The sequence below is a fragment of the Akebia trifoliata genome, chromosome 3 (genome assembly GCF_017979445.1).
Source record: "Akebia trifoliata isolate Shusen 1 chromosome 3, ASM1797944v1, whole genome shotgun sequence".
Classification (NCBI taxonomy): Eukaryota; Viridiplantae; Streptophyta; class Magnoliopsida; order Ranunculales; family Lardizabalaceae; genus Akebia; species Akebia trifoliata.
In genome coordinates this window covers 36,728,118-36,751,565 of record NC_141377.1, presented here as the reverse complement: position 1 = coordinate 36,751,565, position 23,448 = coordinate 36,728,118, and the positions used below count along the sequence as shown (strand labels likewise).

Sequence of the window (23,448 nt, the reverse complement as noted above, 5' to 3'; positions counted from 1 at the left end):
TACAGGAAGTAAAAAGGTTTTGACGTGACGCATAGGGATGATGTCATCTTAATTTTCCTTTTGAGTCGTGATAAGCTGATTATCCCACGTGGCATATGGAATTGACTACCTGACGTGATAAATTCAAAAATTATAAATCTGAATTTCTCGGGATACGCAATTTCCTGAAGATCATTTTTAGAGGGAAGTGCAGCCATGTATTCCTAGGAGCGCAGAACTATAGTCCCAAACTTATCACAATTCCTTTTTTTTTTTTTTTTTTTTAAAGAAACTTTAGACATAATCCATGAAATGGCAGCACCTCATTCTCCAAAAATGAATGAAAGTATAGTTACTAAATCTGTGATATGACTAAAGCGAATTAAACCCTCCCAAATCCTTAGAATAGATGTCAATAACAATTAAAAATGTGGTTATGTATTTATTCTAAAAAATAATTTTTTTTTTATATTAAAATTGGGATTGCTAGATATTACAACCACAAAATCTTAAAAGATTTTAAATGAGTGATGGTTCTGTAACTCAACCTGACAAGGTCACTAAAAAACTCACTGATCACATGTTTTATGGGGTTGCGTAATTGTGTATCTTGAGGGAAAAAATATACAGTTTTTGCAAAGTACTAGTTAGTTGAATTTTTTGACTTACCTTGTCAAGTTGAGCTGCAAAGTCATTACACATTTTTAATTATTAAAAATTATTTATATTTATATATCATAAATAAATAGGCTATACGAACACTTAAAAATCGGACCATATTCTTTAAAATTTGGGAAAGTAAACGATGGAGGTTGAATATGGTAAATTTAGAGGTTAAAGATGATGGATTTTTGGGAGAAAGAAACCTAAACATTGAAGATGAGGACAATTAGGTCTTTTGCTTTATTTGCCTGAGTTGACTATCAAATTTTTGACTTGACTCAACAAACATATGAGTTGGGTCCAGCTTTTGAGTTTGGAAACTATAGGTTCTACCTTAAGATTTTGTCTCCTTCAACCTTCATATAATAAGAAAAAAAATAGGGAATTTTGGAGAGTGGAAGATGATGAATTTTTTTGAGAATAGAAATTTAGAGGACTAACCCTACTAAGTTAGTAAGGATTTCACCCTTAATAAAGGTTTTTGGGCTCACTACATGGCAACAAAAAACATGATCCGATGCTCTAGGGTTGTAGAGGACAAAATTCTATTTATTTTTTTAAAAAAAATTATTTTTAAATTTGGGAGTTAGGTGGAAGTTCAGTAGCCGTCGGTTTGAAAACCTTGGATCAAGACTCATGAATTTTCTTTTTATGGATATGATTTTTTCCATGAAATCTAGAGGTCTGAGGAATTGGATTTGCTAATGTGGTATTCCATTTGAGTAAAACTACCCTTAGTAAAGCTTAAAATTTTACAATGATAGTAAGGAAAATGTTTCTCCATAATTAATGGCTTTCTTCAAGAAGTTAATAGTGAGGGTATTTGGGTCAATTTTATTAATATTTAGGAGTAGACCTAGTTCAAGGGCTATATCGTCAGTTTGAAAAATATAGAGGGGTATCAAAAATATTCTTCAAAACCTAGAGGGTTATGTTGATATTATTGAAAACAAGGCGGATGGAATAGAAGTTCAAAAACGGTGGAAGAAATAACATTTGGTACTTTTTTTTTGTGTGTGTGATTGATTTTTCATGGATATGTCCTTTGGTTTCCTCCCCTTTACTTCTTTCAACACTCTTTCATCTTCTTCTACTAATTCTTCTTCCTCGTACTACTCATCTTCAACATGTTTCATTAATGGTAGACTTCATAACAGTCTGATTATGGGTTCTCAGAGCAAACCTAGGAGGATAATTCTTAATGTCTCCTCATCTGAAATGGGTCCTCTCTCAGACCCAATGAGTCTCAGGTATTTTATTACCACTTCTCTTCCATTTATGCAAAATGGGTATTAGTTTATGATTCTTTCTCTATATTTATGTTTTTTTTTCCTGATATTGTTTAATGAAGTATGATTAATTTTTTAGAGTACTGAATTATTTGAAGGTCTTGGAATTTTAGCTAATTATATGTGAAAAAATGGGAGCAACATGGGTTTTAGCTTTAGGTGTTAAGGTTAGTTTATGGTTCATTGGTTTGTGAGTGAATAGAGTTTGTCTTCAATGCATTTTTCCTCTCCATTAAAAAATAAAAAATGGGCTGTATTTGTGTCTAAATTTTGGTGTTTGTGAAAGCATATTTTTTGATGATTTTGATAGATTGATTAAGAGTCAGCATTGCAGTCAAAGCTTCACTTTGGTGTCTCTAGAGAAGTAGTAATATCCTTTTCAGTTTTCAATTTTTCAAACTTTAAATATTTGAAAGTGTGATATGCTGCTTTTTCTTGGCTTACAAAATTTATGTGAATTTGGGGGTTTTCCACAAAACAAGCGTGCATTATTTTATTTTTTTCAGGAAAATTCACATTCTGTGGAACAAAAGAAGCCTTAAGTCCTTAATATGAACATATTGACTGCTATTTGAAGCTTTTTCCATTTCAAATAAACTAAATTATTTCCTAAGATATACAAAAAAAAAAAAAAAAGTTTAGTGATTGAACATCTCTTATCATTCTTTTGACTACTGCGTATTGGTGAATGTGAGTTTCATTCTTCACACCTTCCTCTTTCAATTTTAGATTTATTTTAAAGGTGCATTTGTATCGTCGTTGGTGACTCCATCCTTATCTTGTAATCCAATGCAATGCATGAGGATAGCTTTATCTGATCCCTTGACAATTTCAAATTCTCTACATCTTTGGTATTTATTTTGAATGAGCCTTTAGTAGATGTTAACTCCCTTTTCTTGGTTGATTGAGACGTCTGAAAGAGAGAGAGAAAAACTGAAGGTCCCGAAGGGAACTGCTTCATTGCCAACAATAGTGGATATGTAAAGAAAAATCCATGATGCACAATATGGGTACATTGCCTCATTGAAAATTTTATACTCTTGTAGTACCATATCCTTTAAAATTATATCATAGATTAACCTTAGTTTTGTGTGATGAAATCAACATTTTCTGAAGGGTATTTCTACTTGGTTTGTAGGAACCCTTTAAATCACAAGACTGCATTCTTACGCAACATGGCCAACCTAGTATAAGTCATTGAAGATGAAAGGCTAGCAAGCTCCCACTACGTGAAAACCGTAAAAATTGTAAAAAAAAAAATTGTTGGGCTTGGCCCGACGAATTTTAGAAATCCAAATTTGACAGGAACGGACCCACGAAATTTAGAGAAAGTTGCGTAAATTTTTTTCCGTCTCTCTCTCTCGTGCTCATTATCTCTCTGATCTACGATTTTCCCTCTCTCTCTCTCTCTGGTTCGTGAGAAGCTCATCCGATTGTGAGAACCTCTCTCTCTGTTTCTCTCCCTCGATCACATCTCTCTATACGATCTCTCTCTGTATCTGATCTCTCGATCTCTCAACATTGAAAATGATGGAGTGAAGATGAGATCTAGGGTTAACTGGAGCCTACGTTTCTAGAAGACATTATTAGGGCTTTTTTGCATTCTAGACAACAAGATCCGGATACTAAAGGCAAGAGAATTTCTTTGGATTTCTAGGGTTTATGCCTTCTGTTTTTTACGATTCCAACACTTAGTTTTTGTTTGTTTGATATTGAAGGAAGAGTTGATGAGAACAAATCCCTAGTTGAATTTTTTCAAAGAGAAGATCAAAGAGAACCAGAGAAGATCAAGCTCAACAAATTGTTGAGGTGAGTTGATCATCCACGTTTTCAATCAGATATTTTTATTATCTTATACAGTTCGATAATTCGAAGTTCAATAAAAAAAAATTAGTTGTTCAATGCCAAATGCACTTTTGCCTCTCCTCGCGCTTCAAGAACCCTAATATATTAATTGAGATATTTATAATCGGATTTTGATGGTGCTTGATCCAGAAATTATCTTAATAATTGTAATTTTTTGTGTACTTACCTGATTTACTGAAATTAACATTGTCGAAGTGAATTGATTCTCGGATACATGTGTAAATCTTTTCCTTCATTGGGTTCATCCAAGGTTTGAAAATCAGAAGTGCTCATTGTAGGATCTAGTATCTATATAATAGGGTTTAGGGATCAAACAAGCAGAAAAATGAATTCTTACTCACTCAGGGGATTTGACCTCCTTAGAACTTGGTTATTTTCATTAAAATTGTTTAGGCTTCTTATAGTCAATTACATCCTTATATAATCCCAATGAAACAATCCTAATGGGAATTAAATCCCTCAAAGAAACAATCCTATCTAAAGCAAATAAATAGAGACCTAACAGAGAAACAATTCCCTTATTAAAGTAACCATCGAAAGAGAACGATTAGGAAAATATTTGGGGGTATCCTAACACTATATTAAGGAGTTTTACTGGTCAGGATGGAAGAGTCTATAATGGAAAGAATGAAACTCAATTGAGAGAGAGAGAGAGAGCTAGGGAATATGTTGGCAATGACTTTATATTTGCTTCTGAATTTAGTAGCAACGGTATTGTTTATGTTTCCAATGCTTCGACGATGGATTGAAAACTTAGATTGGCATATCATAAGGTTTCTTTGGTGGTGGTCACAGGTATCTATGTCCCCTTCTCTATCCCCTTCCTTCATTTTAGTCCACCTTTCATTTTTATTTTCTTCATACTAGTTTATGTAATGTTTCTACTATGTTGTCACATGAATTGCCTGAATGGAAATAAAGAAAATCAATTCACATAGGACTGGAACATAACATGAATTGCCAAGTTAAGTAATTGATTCTGTTCTTCCGTTTTATGTAAGACTGAAAAATAACTAGAATATCATTCCATTCATAGCAATTCTAGAAGAGAGTAATATCAGCAATTCTTTATTGTGGTGCTAGCAATATCTATAGGCTATAGATCACCTAGTGTCATTTAGAACATTTTGATAGATCATATGAGGAACTATTGAATATTACATATTTAAAAGAAACCGAGGTTCTTCAGATTGCTAACTTCCAATTTCTATTTTCTTCACTGTACGAGATTGCCAACTACAAAAAATGGGTAGTAGCAATTCACATGAGTTCGGTAATAAAGTCCACCAACTACAAAAATCAAATTGATACACAATCAAATACTAAAAGAGTGGGCTTGCATAGGGATTTGACAGAATGTGATTCCGTTATTGAGTTTATTTTGTCTAATTAATAAATTCATGCATTTTCGTTGTAGTTACGTGATTTGGCATATGAAGGAAATTTGCTCCTTGAAATGATTGAAGTTGTAAGATTGCTCTTGCTACAATACTATGTTTATCCCCTAGAACAAATCGCAGTAAAGTATCCACATTAATGTGTGTCCGACATATTTTGAAACAACCAGGGATAATTACTCTTGCATAACGATCACTTACCCTTATTATCACTGCATAATTATAACTTTATAAGTTATCTTTCATGTTCTTTTCTTGTTTTCTACCTGTGAACCTGTTTTGTATCATTAGTTCTTTAATTGAAATACTCACTTATCTGCAGCCAAGAATCTATATGGGAAGGGGAACGCACGAAAGTCAATTTGCACTTATCAAGTGAGTTTCGCAAGGAACAAACTTTTCCCCCATTTTGATTGTCATAGGACCTTTCTCATGTTCATTTGGTTCAATCATCGAGTTATTCAAATTTATTTTTTCTCTTTTAGGTATAATCTTTTTTGGGTGCTGCTTTTGTTTTTCAAACTTACATTCAGTTATTTCATCTAGGTAAGTCTATTGTTTTTCTTCTTATACTTTAATCATTTTTGTAGGAAACAAGTACGCTGCCTTGGGAAATATCTGAGCATAAGCTTCTGTTGGAGTTGTTTTAAGTGGTTTTTTAGTGGTGTTGGGGATTCTTGTGGCTTTGATAATTTCCCTTCGCTTGGCCTGCTAGCATTCAAGAACTTGTGAGGTTTTATGCCTTGATTTTAAAAAAAATTCATCAATCATGCGTCCTAAACCTTGATTTTGTTCTAGTCTAAGTCAACATAAGCAGTCTAGTTTGTGTCATGTTGTGACATGCTATTTCACACATCTTTTCTCACCTTCTCATTAATATAATCTGGAGTTATAGCCTTGGGAGTGCATATTAAATCCAAGAAATTGGCCTAGGGGTGGGGATATCTTGATCCTACCAAGGCAGGTTCCTTGATTCTCATGTCATATGGTAGCCTCAAATGCTTGGGTGATGGCATCATCATCCGGATATCTAGGAAGTTTTGCCATGACTTATGATAAGATGCATATCTTAACACAATAAACCACCAAGTACATGGGGTCACACCCTGCTCAATATTGTTTAATAAATCAATCATGATGGCTACATTGTTATTGGGGCACAAACATGATGTACGTAATTGCAACATCTGTGTTGGTTAATTCCAAACCTTTGATCAGATGGTATGCTCTTTGTTTTCTGCCCACGGACCTGTGTCTCTCATCCTAATTTGTACTTAGAATTTTTTTGCATATTTCCCATGTATCATGGAATCAAGACCATTTGATTGGTGGTTCAAAATAGCCAAAACAGTACCAATGAGGTGGTCACTGTCACCAAGGGACGTGGAGGTATCAAATAAACTTGTTGTGCACCGGGGAAAGATCATATATTTGATGTATAGCTTTTCTCAACTTCTGTGATTACTTGGCTTGGCTTTGGGTCTGACTTTGGTGAGGTGGTAAGGCCTGTGCGTGGTGAAACCACAGGCCTGGGATCAAAACCACCGCTTTCAAAATTAAACCTATAAAAAAAGGTTAACTTGGCCTTAATCTATGACTCGTTCAAGAGTTGGTCTATCAACTTATATCCTGGATAAGTATTGGTGGGCTATGTATAGTTTGGGGTGCGGAAAATGAAACTCTCTTTAAGTGTTGGTGCGTATATGCATGATTTGAGATGTCCATGACTAAAGAAGAATTCATGTGTCATGGACACAAAACACAATCCTTCTCACCATGTTGGAGCTCTTTCCATCAAGGGGCGCCTACAAATTTACACGGAATATAAGATTAGTAGCTCATGAAGATATTAATCATAGCAAACATTGATATTCATAGCTGTTTTACATTATTCCCTTGTTCCTTATGCAGTTTATTTTGACTTCAGTCCAACTTATGTTGGATGTGCTCTTATTTGCCCCCACATAGTCAACTGCTCAGTTCTTCTTGGGGCAATAATATCTTGACTCAGTTGTTTCTTGTCAAATAGGCTTTAAGAGTAGTTCTTCAACTTTTACATTTACAAAAAAGTAAGAAATTTAAAAGCTCTTTGTGCTAGTGGTGGTATTTTGTATTTGATTATGATTTACTGGATTGAATTTTGTATTTGCATATATTTATTGAAGCATCTCTTACTAGTGCAAGTGTCACAAACTTCCTACGCTGTTTTTTTTTTTTTGTTTGTTTTTTGTTTTTTTCTTTTTGAATTTTAGAATCGATATTTTTATCCTTCTCTAGCAACCTAAGTTGGATATTATTGTGCCTCATCTTATCTAACAAGTTTTCATAGCTATATCTCTTATCCTTGGACATGGGCTGTACAATTTGGTCAAGATAATAGTGGTAACTACGAAGGAGGAGGGAAAAAATTAAACCTTTTACATTGCCCGTCCCAGGCCCGAATAAAGGAGGAGGGAAAAAGATGATCCAACAACTTCTTATAATAGGCCATCAAGAGGTATGTTTTTGTACTTAAAAACAATTGGTAACATATCATTTACTATGTCCTTTCATGAAGCCTTTTTCATTATCTAATGCTCAGGTTTTTATTTAGTTCTTGTTATGTTGAAACTTCAATCTTCATTGTTCACACGGTTGTGATGCTATGCGACTAAATTGGGATTGAACAGTACAATATTAATGAAAAGTATTATTGGTGATATTGAAAGAACACTTGACTAATAATTTTATATTTTCTACTTAGAGATTTCTCTTGATATAAGGAAATGCTGAAAATACTAAAGATATTGAGCTTGAGACTGAACCAAAGAGGCACATAGATGAGCTGAAGAGTTTTAGGGGTTAGTTGATAGAAATGGATCTTTAGATTGAACTTGTATAAAGTCAATGTAACAAGGGCACTAGCACATTTCTTGGTGATGGCAGATAATTGGCATTTAGATGTGAAATATTGACTGAATCTTGTTAGTTAAAGTTTTTGATTCTGTGTTGTAGAACGCAAGTTTACATGAATCATGTAGAATTGTAGATCTTGGTTGTATTGATTCACAGAAGCCTTGATGATTAACAAATCCACATACGGATCAGGGAGATCTAACTAAAGGATTAACTCTCTAAAATTATTGTAAATTTCACCATCCATAATTTGTCATTTACATCAAGCAAGAATCCCTAATTCTAATCGAATTCTAATCGAAACCAAAATAGAAGATCCTATCATAACTTGTCTTTAGTAATTTGTATACCTCTAAAATCACTCATAATTATGTGGGAAATTTAAAAATAGAAAACCTTGATCATGGTCATTCCAATTAGTTCATTTTGACCATTGCGAACTGCCTGGTTGGATAAACTATATGTAAGTTTTGACACCTTGCTTGTACACCGCATGTTTGGATATTGGGTAAGTGATATGAAGTTACGTCCATTATGAATCATACTACAAATCTGAGTTATGTTCATCTATCTATTAGATTAAAATTGTTCCCAATGGAAATGAATCAATGATTCAGGACCAATATCATATATGTGAGATTATATAGGACAATGATGTTTAGAAGTTCGAATGTTTTTTAATTGCCGTGCTTAACTGACTTAAAAAAAAGAAAAAATATACTCGAACATACTCAATTGACGTGGAATGTGCACAGAACCATATATTTTTTTTCCTCTAGATGCACAAGGAAAAAATCTATGGTTCTGTGCACATTCCATGTCAGTTGAGTGTGTTTGAGTTTAGTACTATTCTTTTTAATTAACTACACAGCAAGCTTTGTCCGTATTTCATCTTCTGTATGATCATTGATTTCTTCTTCTGCTTATTGTTTTGTAGCTCCAGCATTGGTATCAGAAAAATGTCATACTTTTGTTGATGAACCTTTGATATTGAAGGTATGGAGTGATATCTTAGTAATCATGTTTTGTGTTCATGAGGCATGGGAGAATGTGGGACTCTCTTTAGCTGTTTGATGGTATTAGTGGTTTATATATGGTGATTGATTTCACGTGGCATGATCTTTGAACTTGAAATTTTGAGCATACATCACATAAGGAACTTCTGACACGGCGGTAAAGTCTTCAACCATCTCAAAATCGAATCAATAAGGAGTATCTGATCTAGGAAACAGTAGCAATGTAGGGGAAATTCAAACCTTGAGGAAAATAAGGACACGATAGAGCAGAGAGATCCAGAAGAGATGAAAGGCATCACAACCATTTACTTCTGATTGTGTTTTATTTCTAAGCAATTATGTGACTCAATTTCATTTGTTAGTGCCCAGTTATTTCTATTAGAGCTTGTTTAGTAATGGAATTTCAATATATAATATGAATTTTGAGTTGTTTAGTTTAATTTGGAGTTTGTTTTGTGATTTTTTTGTTGTTTTTTTATTTTTCTGATTTTCTTATTATTATTTCGTTTATTGTGATTGGTGAATTAGAGGACCGTGTTATTGTTTGTTAAACCTCCAAATTTGACAATTATACTCTATGGATATATATATATATATATATATATATATATATATATATATTTTTTTTTTTGAAACTCATTCTCCAATAATTTGATAGTCCAGAGTCGTAAAAAAAAAAAATTCTACAAGAAAATATTTGACGGGATGGTCCATCAAATTTCTCAAATTTTGATTGGCTAAGACCGTCAAATATGGGCTTTTTTCACATAGTGTCCATAGCATCATCACCACATTTGTGTTGTTTGATTTTACACACCATATTTGAGAAACCTAGCTTCAGTTTGGAATCCACATGAATAGGGTCCACATATTTTCTGTTTTATTAATGCTCTAACAATGTAGAGTATCAAAGCTTCAACAAGTATTTTGTGTAACTTCGGTTTGGTCCATAAGATAAAGATGTTGGGAAGTTCTTTCTACAATGCCCACCTTACAAAAGCTCTAGAGAAAACAATACCTAGCAGTGATCAAATTTTTGAGAGGAAGGATGTAAATGCTGACCACTCATTGATTTCGATTGCCAATTGTACAAGTTTATGGAGTTAGTGTAGTGCTTGGATCGTGAGGTATGTGACATGCATAAAGCTAATCATTATGGAAATAACAAATGTATTAGGAGCCTAGGCTAGGTTAGATTGGTTCCAAACTTTCTCAAATGGTTCTATTGGCTCCTTGGCATGAAAATTCCACACCACATTATAAAAAACTGTCTTGTGGCCTTGGAAAAGGAAGCTGCTTCATATTCAAGTCAGAAATATGGGGAGGCACCTCCCTTTGAAGGGGGTGGGGGAGACTTTTTTTTACTCTCCTAAGATAGAAAACTTTTTAGGGAAAGACTATGCCATCCATTTTAAACCCAAAAGTAGTAATGTGACCTTAGAGATATTCCTAACAAATATGTACTAGCATTTTCCCTCGATGAGTATCACCCAGGTGGTGGGGCAATGGTTCAACGCCCTGTGTTGCTACCCAGAGATGTGAGATTGAGTTCTTCCCTTTGTGATTATACCCGATACGCCAATTTGCGGTGGCCGAGCATATCCGTAGATACAAATCCTATTTCTAAAGGGGGTGGGGATTGGTAGAAACTATGGCGGTGATACTTGTAGTAGTTGTACATGCCTATATTTTTTGTATTATCCAATTGTTTTTCTTTTTGCAAAGTATTGGATGTTGGAGGTGCTTGAATTTAAAGAAGAAGAGAACAAGTCTTTCACTCTCTCTCATACAAATAATACATGCAATAGCATTCATCGATGCACTTTTGTTAAAAATGTGAACGAAAACTTGAAGAGCTAAAAACGTTAACAATCTCTATTTAGAAAAAAATAAGACAAAGGAGATAGCGGTTCTTCAAGATGAATTTTTTTTTTCCTTAACATTGCCAAATGTCTATTTTCAATATTAAGTACTTTTGGTTGATCAAGTACTTTTGTAATTAAGATTATCAAATAAACTTTGTTTTTGATAAGCGGGTATCCCTTTAGATAGAGGATCGGGGTCCGTATTTGGGCTTTGCCCAATCCATAGACCATGGTCTTGTCTAAGGACTAGTCCCAAGGCACGTGTAACACCCACACATCATACGCACGTGGTAAGTGAGGGTGCACTGCAGGTGGCCCTCTAGGAATTAATGCTCATACTGAGTATCAAACTCATGACCAGCGGGCATCAACTACTTATTTGTCCAAAATTGCCATTGAGCCAACCCCTCTGGGTTTACCAAACAAACTTTTGTTATTCAAAAACAATATGATAAAAGTTAATAAGTTATTATCACCAAAGTGCTTTAACAGAAGTTACTTAAAAGTCACAAAAGTACTACCAAACGCATAATAAAAAGGTTTAGAAGTGACAAAGATACCGAGTGTGATGTTGAGAAAACATTTATCTTGAAAGTAAAAAACTAATACAATGGAAGAATAAAAAGGTTTTGAAGTGACACATAGGGATGATGTCGTCTTAAATATATATATTTTTGAGTCGTGATAATTTGACTACCCCAAGTGGCATACACAATCGACTACCTGACGTGATAAGTTCGGGAATTGTAGATCTGTACTCCTCGGGATATACAATTCTCTCGAGATACATTTTTATGGGGAAGTGCAGCTATGTATTCCGAGGAGCACAGATCTATGATTCCCAAACTTATCACGATTCTTTTTTTTTTTTTTGGAATCTTTAGACATAATCCATGAAATGGCAGCATCTTATTCTCCAGAAATGAATGAAATCCGTGATATGACTTAAGCGAATTAAACCCTCCCAAATCCTTAGAATCAATGTCAATAACAACTAGAAATGTGGGTATGTATTTATTCAAAAAAATAATTTTTATTTTATTATAATTGGGATTGATAGATATTACAACCACAAAATCTCATTCTATATTTCTTAAAAGATTTTAAATGAGTGATGGTTTTGTAACTCAACCAGACATGGTAATTCAAAAACTCTCTGATCACATGTTTTATGGGGATGTGTAATTGTGTATCTTGAGGGAAAAAAATTTATGATTCTTACAAGGTACTCTCGTCAGTTGAATTTTTAACTTTGGTAGTGTTTGTTTGTGTTATTTTGCAATGCTTATTGTTAGGAAAAAAAAAAAATTCAGCACTTTTTGTCAAAATAGCACGTTTGTTTACTCCATATTTTCAGCATTTATTGCTGAAAATAAGTGAAAAAAATTTAGCATTATTTTGATACTGAAAAAAAATGCTGAAGCGATAAGCACTTCATTTTTTTCGGCATGAACAAATTTGCCCATCGTTTTTTTGGGCACGGACAAGTATTCCCTTATACTTAAAGGATATTACCTCTTATATCCTATGGATAAGTATATAAGCACCCCACAAATTAATAAACCCACACCATGGCCAAATTATTTTGTCTTATATAAGTTAAAAGTTTTGGAATGAGTTGATTTTTGGTGAAGATGATCTCATGATCTCTACAATGAGGAGATCATCCTCACCAAAAATCAACCCATCTCGAAACTTCTAATCCCATTAAAACAAGTTCAAGAACCGTAAATCATCCATATTTTTTTTTTTAAATCATTTTTGACGTGGTTAGAAGTTTCAGAATGGACTGATTTTTGGTGAGGATGATCTGTAAACTATATAGTTCATCCTCACAAAAAATTTGCTCATTCCAAAAACTTTAACCCATATAAGACAAAAAAAAATTGGCTATGGTGTGGGTTGCCCTTATTAATTCAAAGGGTGCTCTTATAATTACACATCATTCACTTCCATTGAAAATTATTCATTCAAAATTAAGTTCTTTTAATGTTGATTTCAAATTTTGGTGACTTGTATGACATTATTGTTTTTAATTTGAAATTTGTGAGCTTTTAGAAATAAAAATTATTATTTATAAATTGAAAATTTAAGTATTATTTATTATTTAAAAATGAACTGTATTTTAATTTTATAAGAAATAATATATTTTATTGTGTTTGATAAGAAATAGGCATTTAAAACATGCAAACAATGTATAATATGATTGTAAGGGTAAAAAATATAATTTACCAGTTTCAGCAATATGTAACAAACATAATTCAACATCTAAACAACCAATTTTTTTAGCACTTATAAGTTTCAACACTAAATGCTATTCAGCAATTTTTTTTTTTTTTTTTTTTTTTTTTTTCAGTTTAACAAATAACACCTTACCCAGTCAAGTTGAATTACAAAATCATTACACATTTTTAATTATTAAAAATTATTTATATTTATATATCATAAATAAATAGGCTATATGAATACTAAAAAATAAAAATAAATTCTTTAAAAATTGGGAAAGTAAAAGATGGAGGTTGAATATGGTAAATTTAGAGTTAACAATGATGGATTTTTGGGAGAAAGAAACCTAAACATTGAAGATGACAACAGTTAGGTCTTTTACTTGATTTGCCTGAGTTGACTATCAAGTTTTTAACTTGACTCAACGAACATCCAAGTTGAGTCTAGCTTTCGAGTGTGGAAACTACAGGTTCTACCTTAAGATTCTATCTCCTTCAAATTTCAAATAACAAGAAAAATATAGGGAATTTTGAAGAAGTAGAAGATAATGAATTTTTTTGGGAATAGAAATTTAGAGGACTAACCCTACTAAGTTAGTAAGGATTTCACCCTTAATAAAGGTTTTTGGGCTCACTACGTGGCAACAAAAAACATGATCCGATGCTCCAGGTTGTAGAGGACAAAATTCTATTTATTTTGAAAAAAAAATTATTTTTAAATTTGGGAGTTAGGTGAAAGTTTAGTAGCCGTCGGTTTGAAAACCTTGGATCAAGACTCATGAATTTTCTTTTATGGATATGATTTTTTTCCATGAAATCTAGAGGTCTAAGGAGTTGGATTGCTAATGTGGTATTCCATTTGAGTAAAACTACCCTTAGTAAAGCTTAAAATCTTACAATGATAGTAAGGAAAATGTTTCTCCATAATTACTGGCTTTCTTCAAGAAGTTAATAGTGAGGGTATTTGGGTCAATTTTATTAATATTTAGGAGTAGACCTAGTTCAAGGGTTATATCGTTAGTTTGAAAAATATAGAGGGGTATAACAAATATTCTTCAAAACCTAGAGGGGTATGTTGATATTATTGAAAACATGGCGGATAGAATAGAAGTTCAAAAACGGTGGAAGAAGTAACATTTGGTACTTTTTTTTGTGTGTGATTGATTATTCATGGATATCTCCTTTGGTTTCCTCCCCTTTACTTCTTTCAACACTCTTTCATCTTCTTCTACTAATTCTTCCTCCTCTTACTACTCATCTTCAACATGTTTCATTAATGGTAGACTTCATAACAGTCTGATTATGGGTTCTCAGAGCAAACCTAGGAGGATTATTCTTAATGTCTCCTCATCTGAAATGGGTCCTCTCTCAGACCCAATGAGTCTCAGGTATTTTATTACCACTTCTCTTCCATTTATGCAAAATGGGTATTAGTTTATGATTCTTTCTCTATATTTATGTTTTTTTTTTTTCAAATATTGTTTAATGAATTATGATTAATTTTTTAGAGTACTGAAAATATTTGAAGGTCTTGGAATTTTAGCTAATTATATGTGAAAAAATGGGAGCAACATGCGTTTTAGCTTTAGATGTTAAGGTTAGTTTATGGTTCATTGGTTTGTGAGTGAATAGAGTTTGTCTTCAATGCATTTTTCCTCTCCATTAAAAAATAAATAAAAAATAAAAAATGGGCTGTATTTGTGTCTAATTTTTGGTGTTTGGGAAAGCATATTTTTTGATGATTTTGATAGATAGATTAAGAGTCAGCATTGTAGTCAAAACTTCACTTTGGTGTCTCTAGAGAAGTAGTAATTGCCTTTTCAGTTTTTAATTTTTCAAACTTTAAATATTTGAAAGTGTGATATGCTGCTTTTTCTTGGCATACAAAATTTATGTGAATTTGGGGTTTTTCCACAAAACAAGCATGCATTATTTTAATTTTTTCAGGAAAATTCACATTCTGTGAAACAAACAAAGCCTTAAGTCCTTAATATGAACATATTGACTGCTATTTGAAGCTTTTTTCCATTTCAAATAAACTAAATTATCTCCTAAGATATACAAAAAAAAAGAAGAAGAAAGTTTAGTGGCTGAACATCTCTTATCCCTACACTTAACCCATTCTTTTGACTACTGCGTATTGGTGAATGTGTGTTTCATTCTTCACACCTCCCTCTTTCAATTTTAGATTTATTTTAAAGGTGCATTGGGATCGTCATTGGTGATTCCATCCATATCTTGTAATCCAATGCAATGCATGAGGATAGCTTTATCTAATCCCTTGACAATTTCAAATTCCCTAAATCTTTGGTATTTATTTTGAATGAGCCTTTAGTAGATGTTAACTCCCTTTTCTTGGTTGATTGAGACGTCTGAAAGAGAGAGAGAAAAACTGAAGGTCCCAAAGGGAACTGCTTCCTTGCCAACAATAGTGGATGTGTAATGAAAAATCCATGATGCACAGTATGGGTACATTGCCTCACTGAAATTTTTATACTCTTGTAGTACCATATCCTATAAAATTATATCATAGATTCACCTTAGTTTTGTGTGATGAAACCATCACTTGCTGAAGGGTATTTCTACTTGGTTCGTAGGATCCCATCCCATTAAATCACAAGACTGCATTCTTATGCAACATGGCCAAACCTCGTATAAGTCATTGAAGATGAAAGGCTAGCAAGCTCCATAGCACCATCACCACATTTGTGTTGTTTGATTTTACACACCATATTTGAGAAACCTAGCTTTAGTTTGGAATCCACATGAATGGGTTCCACATATTTGCTGTTTTATCAAAGCTCTAACAATTTAGAGTATCAAAGCTTCAACAAGTATTTTGTGAAACTTTGGTTTGATCCATAAGATAAAGATGTTGGGAAGTTCTTTCTACTATGCTCACCTTACAAAAGTTCTAGAGGAAACAATACCTAGCAGTGATCAAATTTTTGAGAGGAAGGATGTAAATGCTGACCACTCATTGATTTCAAGTGCCAATTGTCCGAGTTAATGGAGTTAGTGTAGTGCTTGGATCGTGAGGTATGTGACATGCATAAAGCTAATCACTATGGAAATAACAAATGTGATAGGAGCCTAGGTCAAGTTTGATTGTTCCAAGCCTTCTCAAATGGTTCTATTGGCTCCTTGGCATGAAAGTTCCACACTTACATTAAAAAAAACTGTCTTGTGGCCTTGGAAAAGGAAGCTTCTTCATATTCAAGTCGGAAGTACAAGGAGGCGCCTCCCTTTGAAGGGGGTGGGGGAGACCTTTTTTTACCCTCCTAAGATAGAAAACTTTTTAGGGAACGACTATTCCATCCATTTTAAACCCAAAAATAGTAATGTGACCTTAAAGATATTCCTAACACATATGTACTAGCATTTTCCCTTGATGAGTATCACCCAGGTGGTGGAGCAATGGTTCAACGCCCTGTGTGCTCCCCAGAGATGTGAGATCGAGTCCTTCCCCTTGTGATTATACCTGATATGCCAATTTATGGTGGCTGAGCATATCTGTAGATACTAGTCCTACTTCTAAAGGGGGTGGGGATTGGTAGAAACTATGGTGGTGATACTCGTAGTAGTCGTACCTTCCTATCTTTTTTGTATTATCCAATTGTTTTTCTTTTTATCCAACACCCAAAACAATGGGTAACTCATTGGACTTGTTGCCTAACTCTTAGCATCTCAATATTTTGTCTCTTTTTGAAATGGCTAGAGTGGTTTGGCTTGTAGGGAGCCAGTTTGCCCGTTCCTAGCACAAATTGAAGCTTTAGGGATGCTAATAGAGAATACATTTCCAACTGAAGGACTCTATCCAACAACTGTCACATTACATATGTGTAATCTCTTGTTTTGGGTTCATAATGCAAATAATAAAATATCCCTTCACATTTTCAGTTATCATCCTTATTATGATATAAAAACAAATACTTTGTTATACATTATTTAAACTTTAAAGTATATTTTTGAGTTCATGAACCCTATTTTTCTATGTGGAACGATTCTGACCATGTTGGAACTTGACACCTATACTTAAATCAATGCAACACGGATGTTAGCTAAAACTAAATGGATATGTTTGCTGGAGCCTTTTTGAACAGACTTTAGGAGCAAGGGGTCCCAACCAAGCGAGTACAGGCCAAGGAGTCTCCTAGTTGAAGCTTTGACTAAACTTCCCCAAAACATCTAAGTCAAAGAAAGTAGAGATTTTACCATTTTCTTGGCATTTTCACCATAAAAATGATAATATGCATGCAATCTTGTACAAATTCATAGTAGATCCAAAGCCCTAATCAACGTTTTAAATTTCGATTCCGTTGTCCATTTCAGTCAGTCGGGAATTAGAAATATGTTATGGAAATGTTTCTAACCGTGTAGAAATCTTGCATTTTTCATGAAATGGTAGAAATTCAGTGGAATTATTTGTTACAATTTTAGAAAAAAGATAAAACAAGCGTAGAAATAAAAAAAAAAAAAAAAAACAATCATAAGTCACCATACTAGGATAAATAATCATATGGAATATGGAAATGAAGATCTTTTGTTTTCTATTAAATGTTGATTGCATGTACTGAAGAGCTGAACAATCGGAACATCTTTAAGTATACATGGAATTCATCATAAAAGGGTGGTTTTGATCCTACCTTTCAATGACATACTTTACCAATTCACTGGTTGGCACCTTTTAATTATCAAACTGTTTCACCCTAACTACATAAAACAAAAGAGTACATGACACATGGGAAGATCACAATCACAGAACTTTGGCATGCATAGCCTACAACCTGGCTAGGATCATCATCAAAGAAATGCCTATATTACACCCAAGACACGATTTTAAGATCACCTTTGCAATAACAAAAGAAATGGTTTTTGCAATAATTTAATAGAGGAACAATATTCGATCAATGGAACCCAATTTCTTGGGATTATACTTTGATGATGATGAAATTTGATAACCGTTGGCATATTGCTTGTTTTTATTGATGATGAATACCCCACATTTGGCACTAGGCAGGATGTGAACTGTCCTTAGCAACACAAAACTAAGTAAAGGCATGCTTAAATGATTACATTCTGTTAAGTATTACATTGTACACTCACGCGTCTTCGTATTTTTCTAATTTTTATTCTTAATGAATAGTTGTATTTTCAACTTACTAGAATATAAGTGAGTGTGCTAACATGCTTAGATTACATCCTATATGCATGCATTTGATGCACTAAGGTTCCCTAAGTTTTCAAATTTATCAATGTTTTAGTTAAATAAAAAATTTGAAAACATTTTTTTTGGGGTAAAAAAATATTTTTTGGTCGAGCTGTTGATCAGGTTAAGTTATAGAACATATGCTTAGTTATTCATGCACCACCACGGACAATCATGTTAAAAACATAGCAAACTGAAGTTTTTCTCATTTTTCTGGAATTATTGATCCAAAGATCCTTGAATAGGACATGCATGATTGTGGTGTAGTTTTTATGCATTTACTCCTTTAAGTCCTAGTTATTGAGATACTACAAAAAATTGTTTTGAAGATTTTATCATTACCTTAAAATGGTGATGAAAACCAATTTTATTTTGATTCGCACTGTTGTCTCAAAATTGGGAAGCTACATGATGTTGAGTGTATGTTGCAAGGATTTCTTCAACAAGCAAACTTTAGTTGAGACCTTGAGTTAGGTAGGGCCTAGGCTCGTCTCTCGACTGTAGATTGTGATCATGTAGTTGAGGAATAGAAATACAAGTTTATTGAATGGTGAGAGGAAAAATTAGAACAACATTTCTTTTTCTCAGAATTGCTATAATCAAATATAATCTTGTTGGTCAAAATATTTCGGTCAATTGAAATATTTTGACCAACAAGATTATATTTTATAACCAAACAGTTCAACATTCCAGTAAAAATCGTTTTTCACTGAAGGATAGATCAAAATGAATAATGATCTGTGAAATATATACAAAATGAAATCATAAATGATTTTTCATGTTGGTTCCTTTGAAAACCGAAATATTTCAGGAAATATTTTGGGGAAAAGGTTGAAATTTAACAGTATGTTTCTGATAACGCTGATGCGTTCCTAAATCCATGGAAGGTTCACTTTTGTTCTAACTCTAGTTGTCAGATGGAAAGTGAAGTATATTGTAATTTATTTTACTTTCATTCAGCTTACCTGAATCTTAGTAGTCCTGCAATCTTTACTAGAAGTCATTATCTTGGGTGTTCTTATTTTTCTACTCGTTTGAATCAAAGATTTTATTTTCTAGTGTTTCCATCGGTTAATTTTTGAGATAATAGAATGGTGAACCTTTGTCTTGGGCTTCCATTGTTTTTAATATATATATTTTATTATTATTATAAACAGGCAGCCCCATATGTCAAGTATTACTCCTTTTGGTTTCACAACGGATGAAGCGGCCATATCCAAGCCATCGTATAAATGGCAAAGGGTGCTGCTTAAAGTAAGTGGAGAGGCACTTGCTGGAGATCAAACACAAAATATTGATCCAAAGGTGAGATTGTTGGGTTATTAAGATTCTGAATATTATATTGTGTTTGCTTTTATGGTTCATTAAAGAGGAAAGATGTGTTGCACTTCTGTAGATCACAATGTCCATTGCAAGGGAGGTTGCATCTGTTACTCGTCTTGGTGTCGAGGTAAATCTTCTTCTCCTGCTTGTGTGTGCAACTGATTTATTCAATTGAGTTGCTTAAGATTTTGTTTTCTCGTAGGCTGTTTGGTTAGACATATCTCTTTGGTTGGTCAGATGGGATCAAACCTATAGTAAATAGCCCTAAAGACATTTGATCTGACCGTCTTTTGTGTGTTTTTTTTAATACATTTTTTTAATATATCAGGTTGCAATAGTGGTTGGTGGGGGAAATATCTTTCGTGGATCCTCTTGGGCAGGATGTAGTGGCCTTGATCGTTCATCTGCTGATTATATTGGGTATGAATGTTCCAATTTTAGATTGATGCATCTATCTCTTATATGAGAACTACTATTAGTGCGTTCCCCAATAGTTTTTGGTAATGTGTTTTTCTTTTAAATATATATATATATATATATATATATATATATATATTTGGGATGGATAAAAGAAAATTCATTAGAAATGCAACAACTGATAAAAAAAAGAGCTCAACTGGAATTCAAGGAGATCTACCAAAGCACAAAGGGGGGCACTCGAATACAAATGAAGCCCACCCCGAAAGGAAAAAAATTGGGAACTTCAGAAGCCCTCACTATAACATTCATCTCTCTCCATATGCACCAACAAATTTCAAATGGTAGCACTAAAGGCATAGGAAGACTAGCTAGCAAAAATGGATAGCAAAGACCAAGGCAGAATACAACTCATTAAAAGGCTTGAAGAAGTGGGATCAAATGCTCCTAGCAATGGGTCAATGGAGGAGGAGGTGGTGCTCATGACAAAGAAATTAATCGTGATTCTTGTTTAAATCTTTGCACATTTAGCTAAGGACAAGTACCCACAAGAAACCAGCTAGGCGTAAAATGCAATCCTGGTACAGTTGTAAGGAAAGAGATATTGATGGAAGATTGCTTGTTTCACCACTTTCAACCAAATTCAAACTTCTTGAACGGAACACAGCACTTATAGTCATGTACATATAAATTCTGCAGTTATATCATTAATATCATGTCTAACATTATAAATAAAAAAATGTTATTTGCTTCAAGATAAGACTAGAGGGAAGGCACGTGTGGAGTGTTGATCACACTACCTAGGTTCAAAATCCGTTCTACCAACTTTAATTGACCCCTAATTTCACATAGTGGTTGTTATATTTAGGAAAAAAAAAAAAGAAGCAGCAGCAGCAGCAATACTGAATTTCAATCTTGAAAAAACATATATTATCAATAAAATATATATATATATTTCAATTATTGTAGTAGTAGTAAAACAAGTTATTAAGGGTAAATTAAGCAAATATAAACTTCGTGGTTAGGCACCATGAGAGTTCTCCAACAGATCTGCTTTGTTGCAAACCAATTTATTGTTTAGAAGTTACCAACTTCTGAAAAAATTGAGTGGAGAATCCTTTCCTAAAAATTATCATAATCATTATCAAAGCTCTAAACCAAAGAATTGGGTCCGCTAAAGATTGCCTCGAGGCAAGATTTTAAACATTGGGTGTCTTCCCTTTATATAATATTATCCAATAATGTATTGATCGTCATCAAAGCCTTAATTGATGCCAGGTGGCAATAAAAGGAGAAAAGACTTGGGCCTCTTGATATATACCGCATATGAGGTTTTGATAACATTATTTGTTCACTCTTTAGGCATTATTCACTTGTTTTCCTTTAATTACGAAAATTTGAAGCTCCTTCTTGACATTAGGATGCTGGCAACTGTTATGAATGCGATATTCTTGCAAGCAACAATGGAGAGCATTGGCATTCCAACACGGGTACAAACTGCATTCCGCATGTCTGAAGTTGCAGAGCCATACATACGGAGAAGAGCTGTCAGACATTTGGAGAAAGGAAGAGTTGTGATCTTTGCTGCAGGAACTGGAAACCCCTTCTTCACCACAGATACTGCCGCGGCACTTCGTTGTGCAGAAAGTAAGTCAAGTATTTCTATATTTGGCTACTACCTTAGTATTGTGAAGTGTGATACTAACATTGATTTGGGGCACATTGAGAGGGCTCTCCATCCAACCAATCGGTGGGCCCATTGTAAGTAGGATAATTTGGGCACACCCCTTTGGGTTTTAGCTTATATTTGAGACGAAAAACTAATGAAAAATGACCAAAATACCTCGTATTCAACTTCTTGCCAAAAACCCTTTTGGCAACTATGGGTGTTCAGGGAAAAATCAAGGTTTTTTGGCAAGAGATTGAAGATGAGGGTTTTGAAGTTATTTTATGATGGTTTCTGTGGGGAGTCTTTCATGGGTTTGAAAACCCAGGGATTTCTCAAATATACACCAAAACCTGGAGGTATACCATATGCCAAAATTACCCTTGTAAATCTTTACTAATATAATGAGAGAAGGCAGGGTAGAAGTGGTTTGAAACCAAAATTTGAGTGGTCATAACTCATAAATGCCCCCACTTTTATATTTAAATTTAATATAATCAGGGTCATTTTAGTTAAAAATCCAATAAACTGCAACCCACGAAATCTGGTTGCTTAGTTTTTAAATTACAAAAATATCCTTTTTTTATTATCTAATTTGCAAGAACATTTTAATCAACATAAATTACAAATAAGCCCTTTTGACACATGTTCATTTGCACATGCCACCTTCTATTATCTTCCAAGTAAACTTTGAACAAGTGTTATTTTATTTTTTTTATCCAAAAGAGTGTATGATCAGATGCTCAAGTATATAAACTCCTTCCGGAGAACTGGCACCACACTAGACATCGCAACTAACATTGACATGTATACTTGGTGATTCAGTTAATGCAGAAGTTGTGCTAAAAGCTACAAACGTTGATGGGGTTTATGATGATGACCCCAGGCGTAACCCAAATGCTTGCCTCCTTGATACTCTAAGCTATCAAGACGTGACCTCAAGGGATCTTTCGGTGATGGACATGACCGCCATCACTTTATGTCAAGAAAATAATATTCCTGGTATGGCTCGACAATACTTATATTTTTTTCATACATTCTTAGCTAAACATCGATGTTCAAATTGAACTCTCGTTGTCCTTGATGCAGTTGTTGTCTTCAATTTAACTAGACCTGGGAACATCTCAAAAGCTATTTTAGGAGAGAGGGTCGGCACTTTAATCGGCGACAAAGAACACTTTTAGTAGCCACAAAGATTTGAAAGTGAGTGTTGCCTCCTTCATCGGTTGCGGTTGCTCTTTTATTTTGTTTCGAAATTATGAAATTGAGGACAGTTTTATTGGGCTTTTGAGTTGTTATTCGGCCTGCTTAAATGGAACGTATTTTAGGGGTCTAGTTGGGCAGTCAAGATGAAATATGTTGGTTCTTCCAACTTGACTAAGCTGGTGTAATTGTTGATGAAACACGGAGAATGTAAATAATCTTGTAGAATACTAGAATTTTGTGATCTTCAACTTCATGTAGAATATTTTTGCAGCTTTTATGTTGACAAGGGTAATTTAGACGACACCCCTTCAGTTTTTCGTGAATATTTGAGATATCTCCATGTGTTTTCAAATTGATGATATACCAAGGACCATGGTTTTCTACTAAAGATTATTAGAAACTGACTGATATACCCTTATTTTCAACTTTGAT

The 23,448-nt window shown here is 33.7% G+C and overlaps 2 protein-coding genes across 11 annotated transcripts; both read left to right on the top strand.

Moving 5' to 3' along the window:
* The first annotated feature begins 1,634 nt into the window (after window positions 1-1,634).
* LOC147406688 (uncharacterized) lies at window positions 1,635-9,545 on the top strand. Of its 10 annotated transcripts, none has more exons than XR_015176551.1 (6): window positions 1,635-1,892; window positions 3,070-3,562; window positions 3,650-3,740; window positions 5,517-5,569; window positions 5,785-7,691; window positions 9,027-9,545. XR_015176551.1 is itself a non-coding variant. In XM_086434842.1 (5 exons), the coding sequence occupies exons 1-3, from the start codon at window positions 1,675-1,677 to the stop codon at window positions 5,814-5,816; spliced, it is 303 nt and encodes a 100-aa protein (XP_086290968.1). In that variant the 5' UTR covers window positions 1,635-1,674; the 3' UTR covers window positions 5,817-5,922; window positions 7,575-7,691; window positions 9,027-9,545. The 10 variants fall into 10 exon arrangements, 4 of the variants coding, with proteins under 4 accessions (XP_086290968.1, XP_086290967.1, XP_086290966.1 ...); XR_015176553.1 differs by lacking the exon at window positions 1,635-1,892 and adding an exon at window positions 2,645-2,941; XR_015176550.1 differs by lacking the exon at window positions 3,070-3,562.
* A 4,778-nt stretch (window positions 9,546-14,323) lies between these two features.
* LOC147406687 (Amino acid kinase family protein) lies at window positions 14,324-23,264 on the top strand. Its single transcript, XM_086434838.1, has 7 exons — window positions 14,324-14,583; window positions 19,562-19,709; window positions 19,801-19,854; window positions 20,056-20,147; window positions 21,565-21,791; window positions 22,636-22,812; window positions 22,900-23,264. Exons 1-7 carry the CDS (start codon window positions 14,366-14,368, stop codon window positions 22,992-22,994), a joined length of 1,011 nt encoding a protein of 336 aa, XP_086290964.1. The 5' UTR covers window positions 14,324-14,365; the 3' UTR covers window positions 22,995-23,264.
* The last annotated feature ends 184 nt before the right edge of the window (window positions 23,265-23,448 follow it).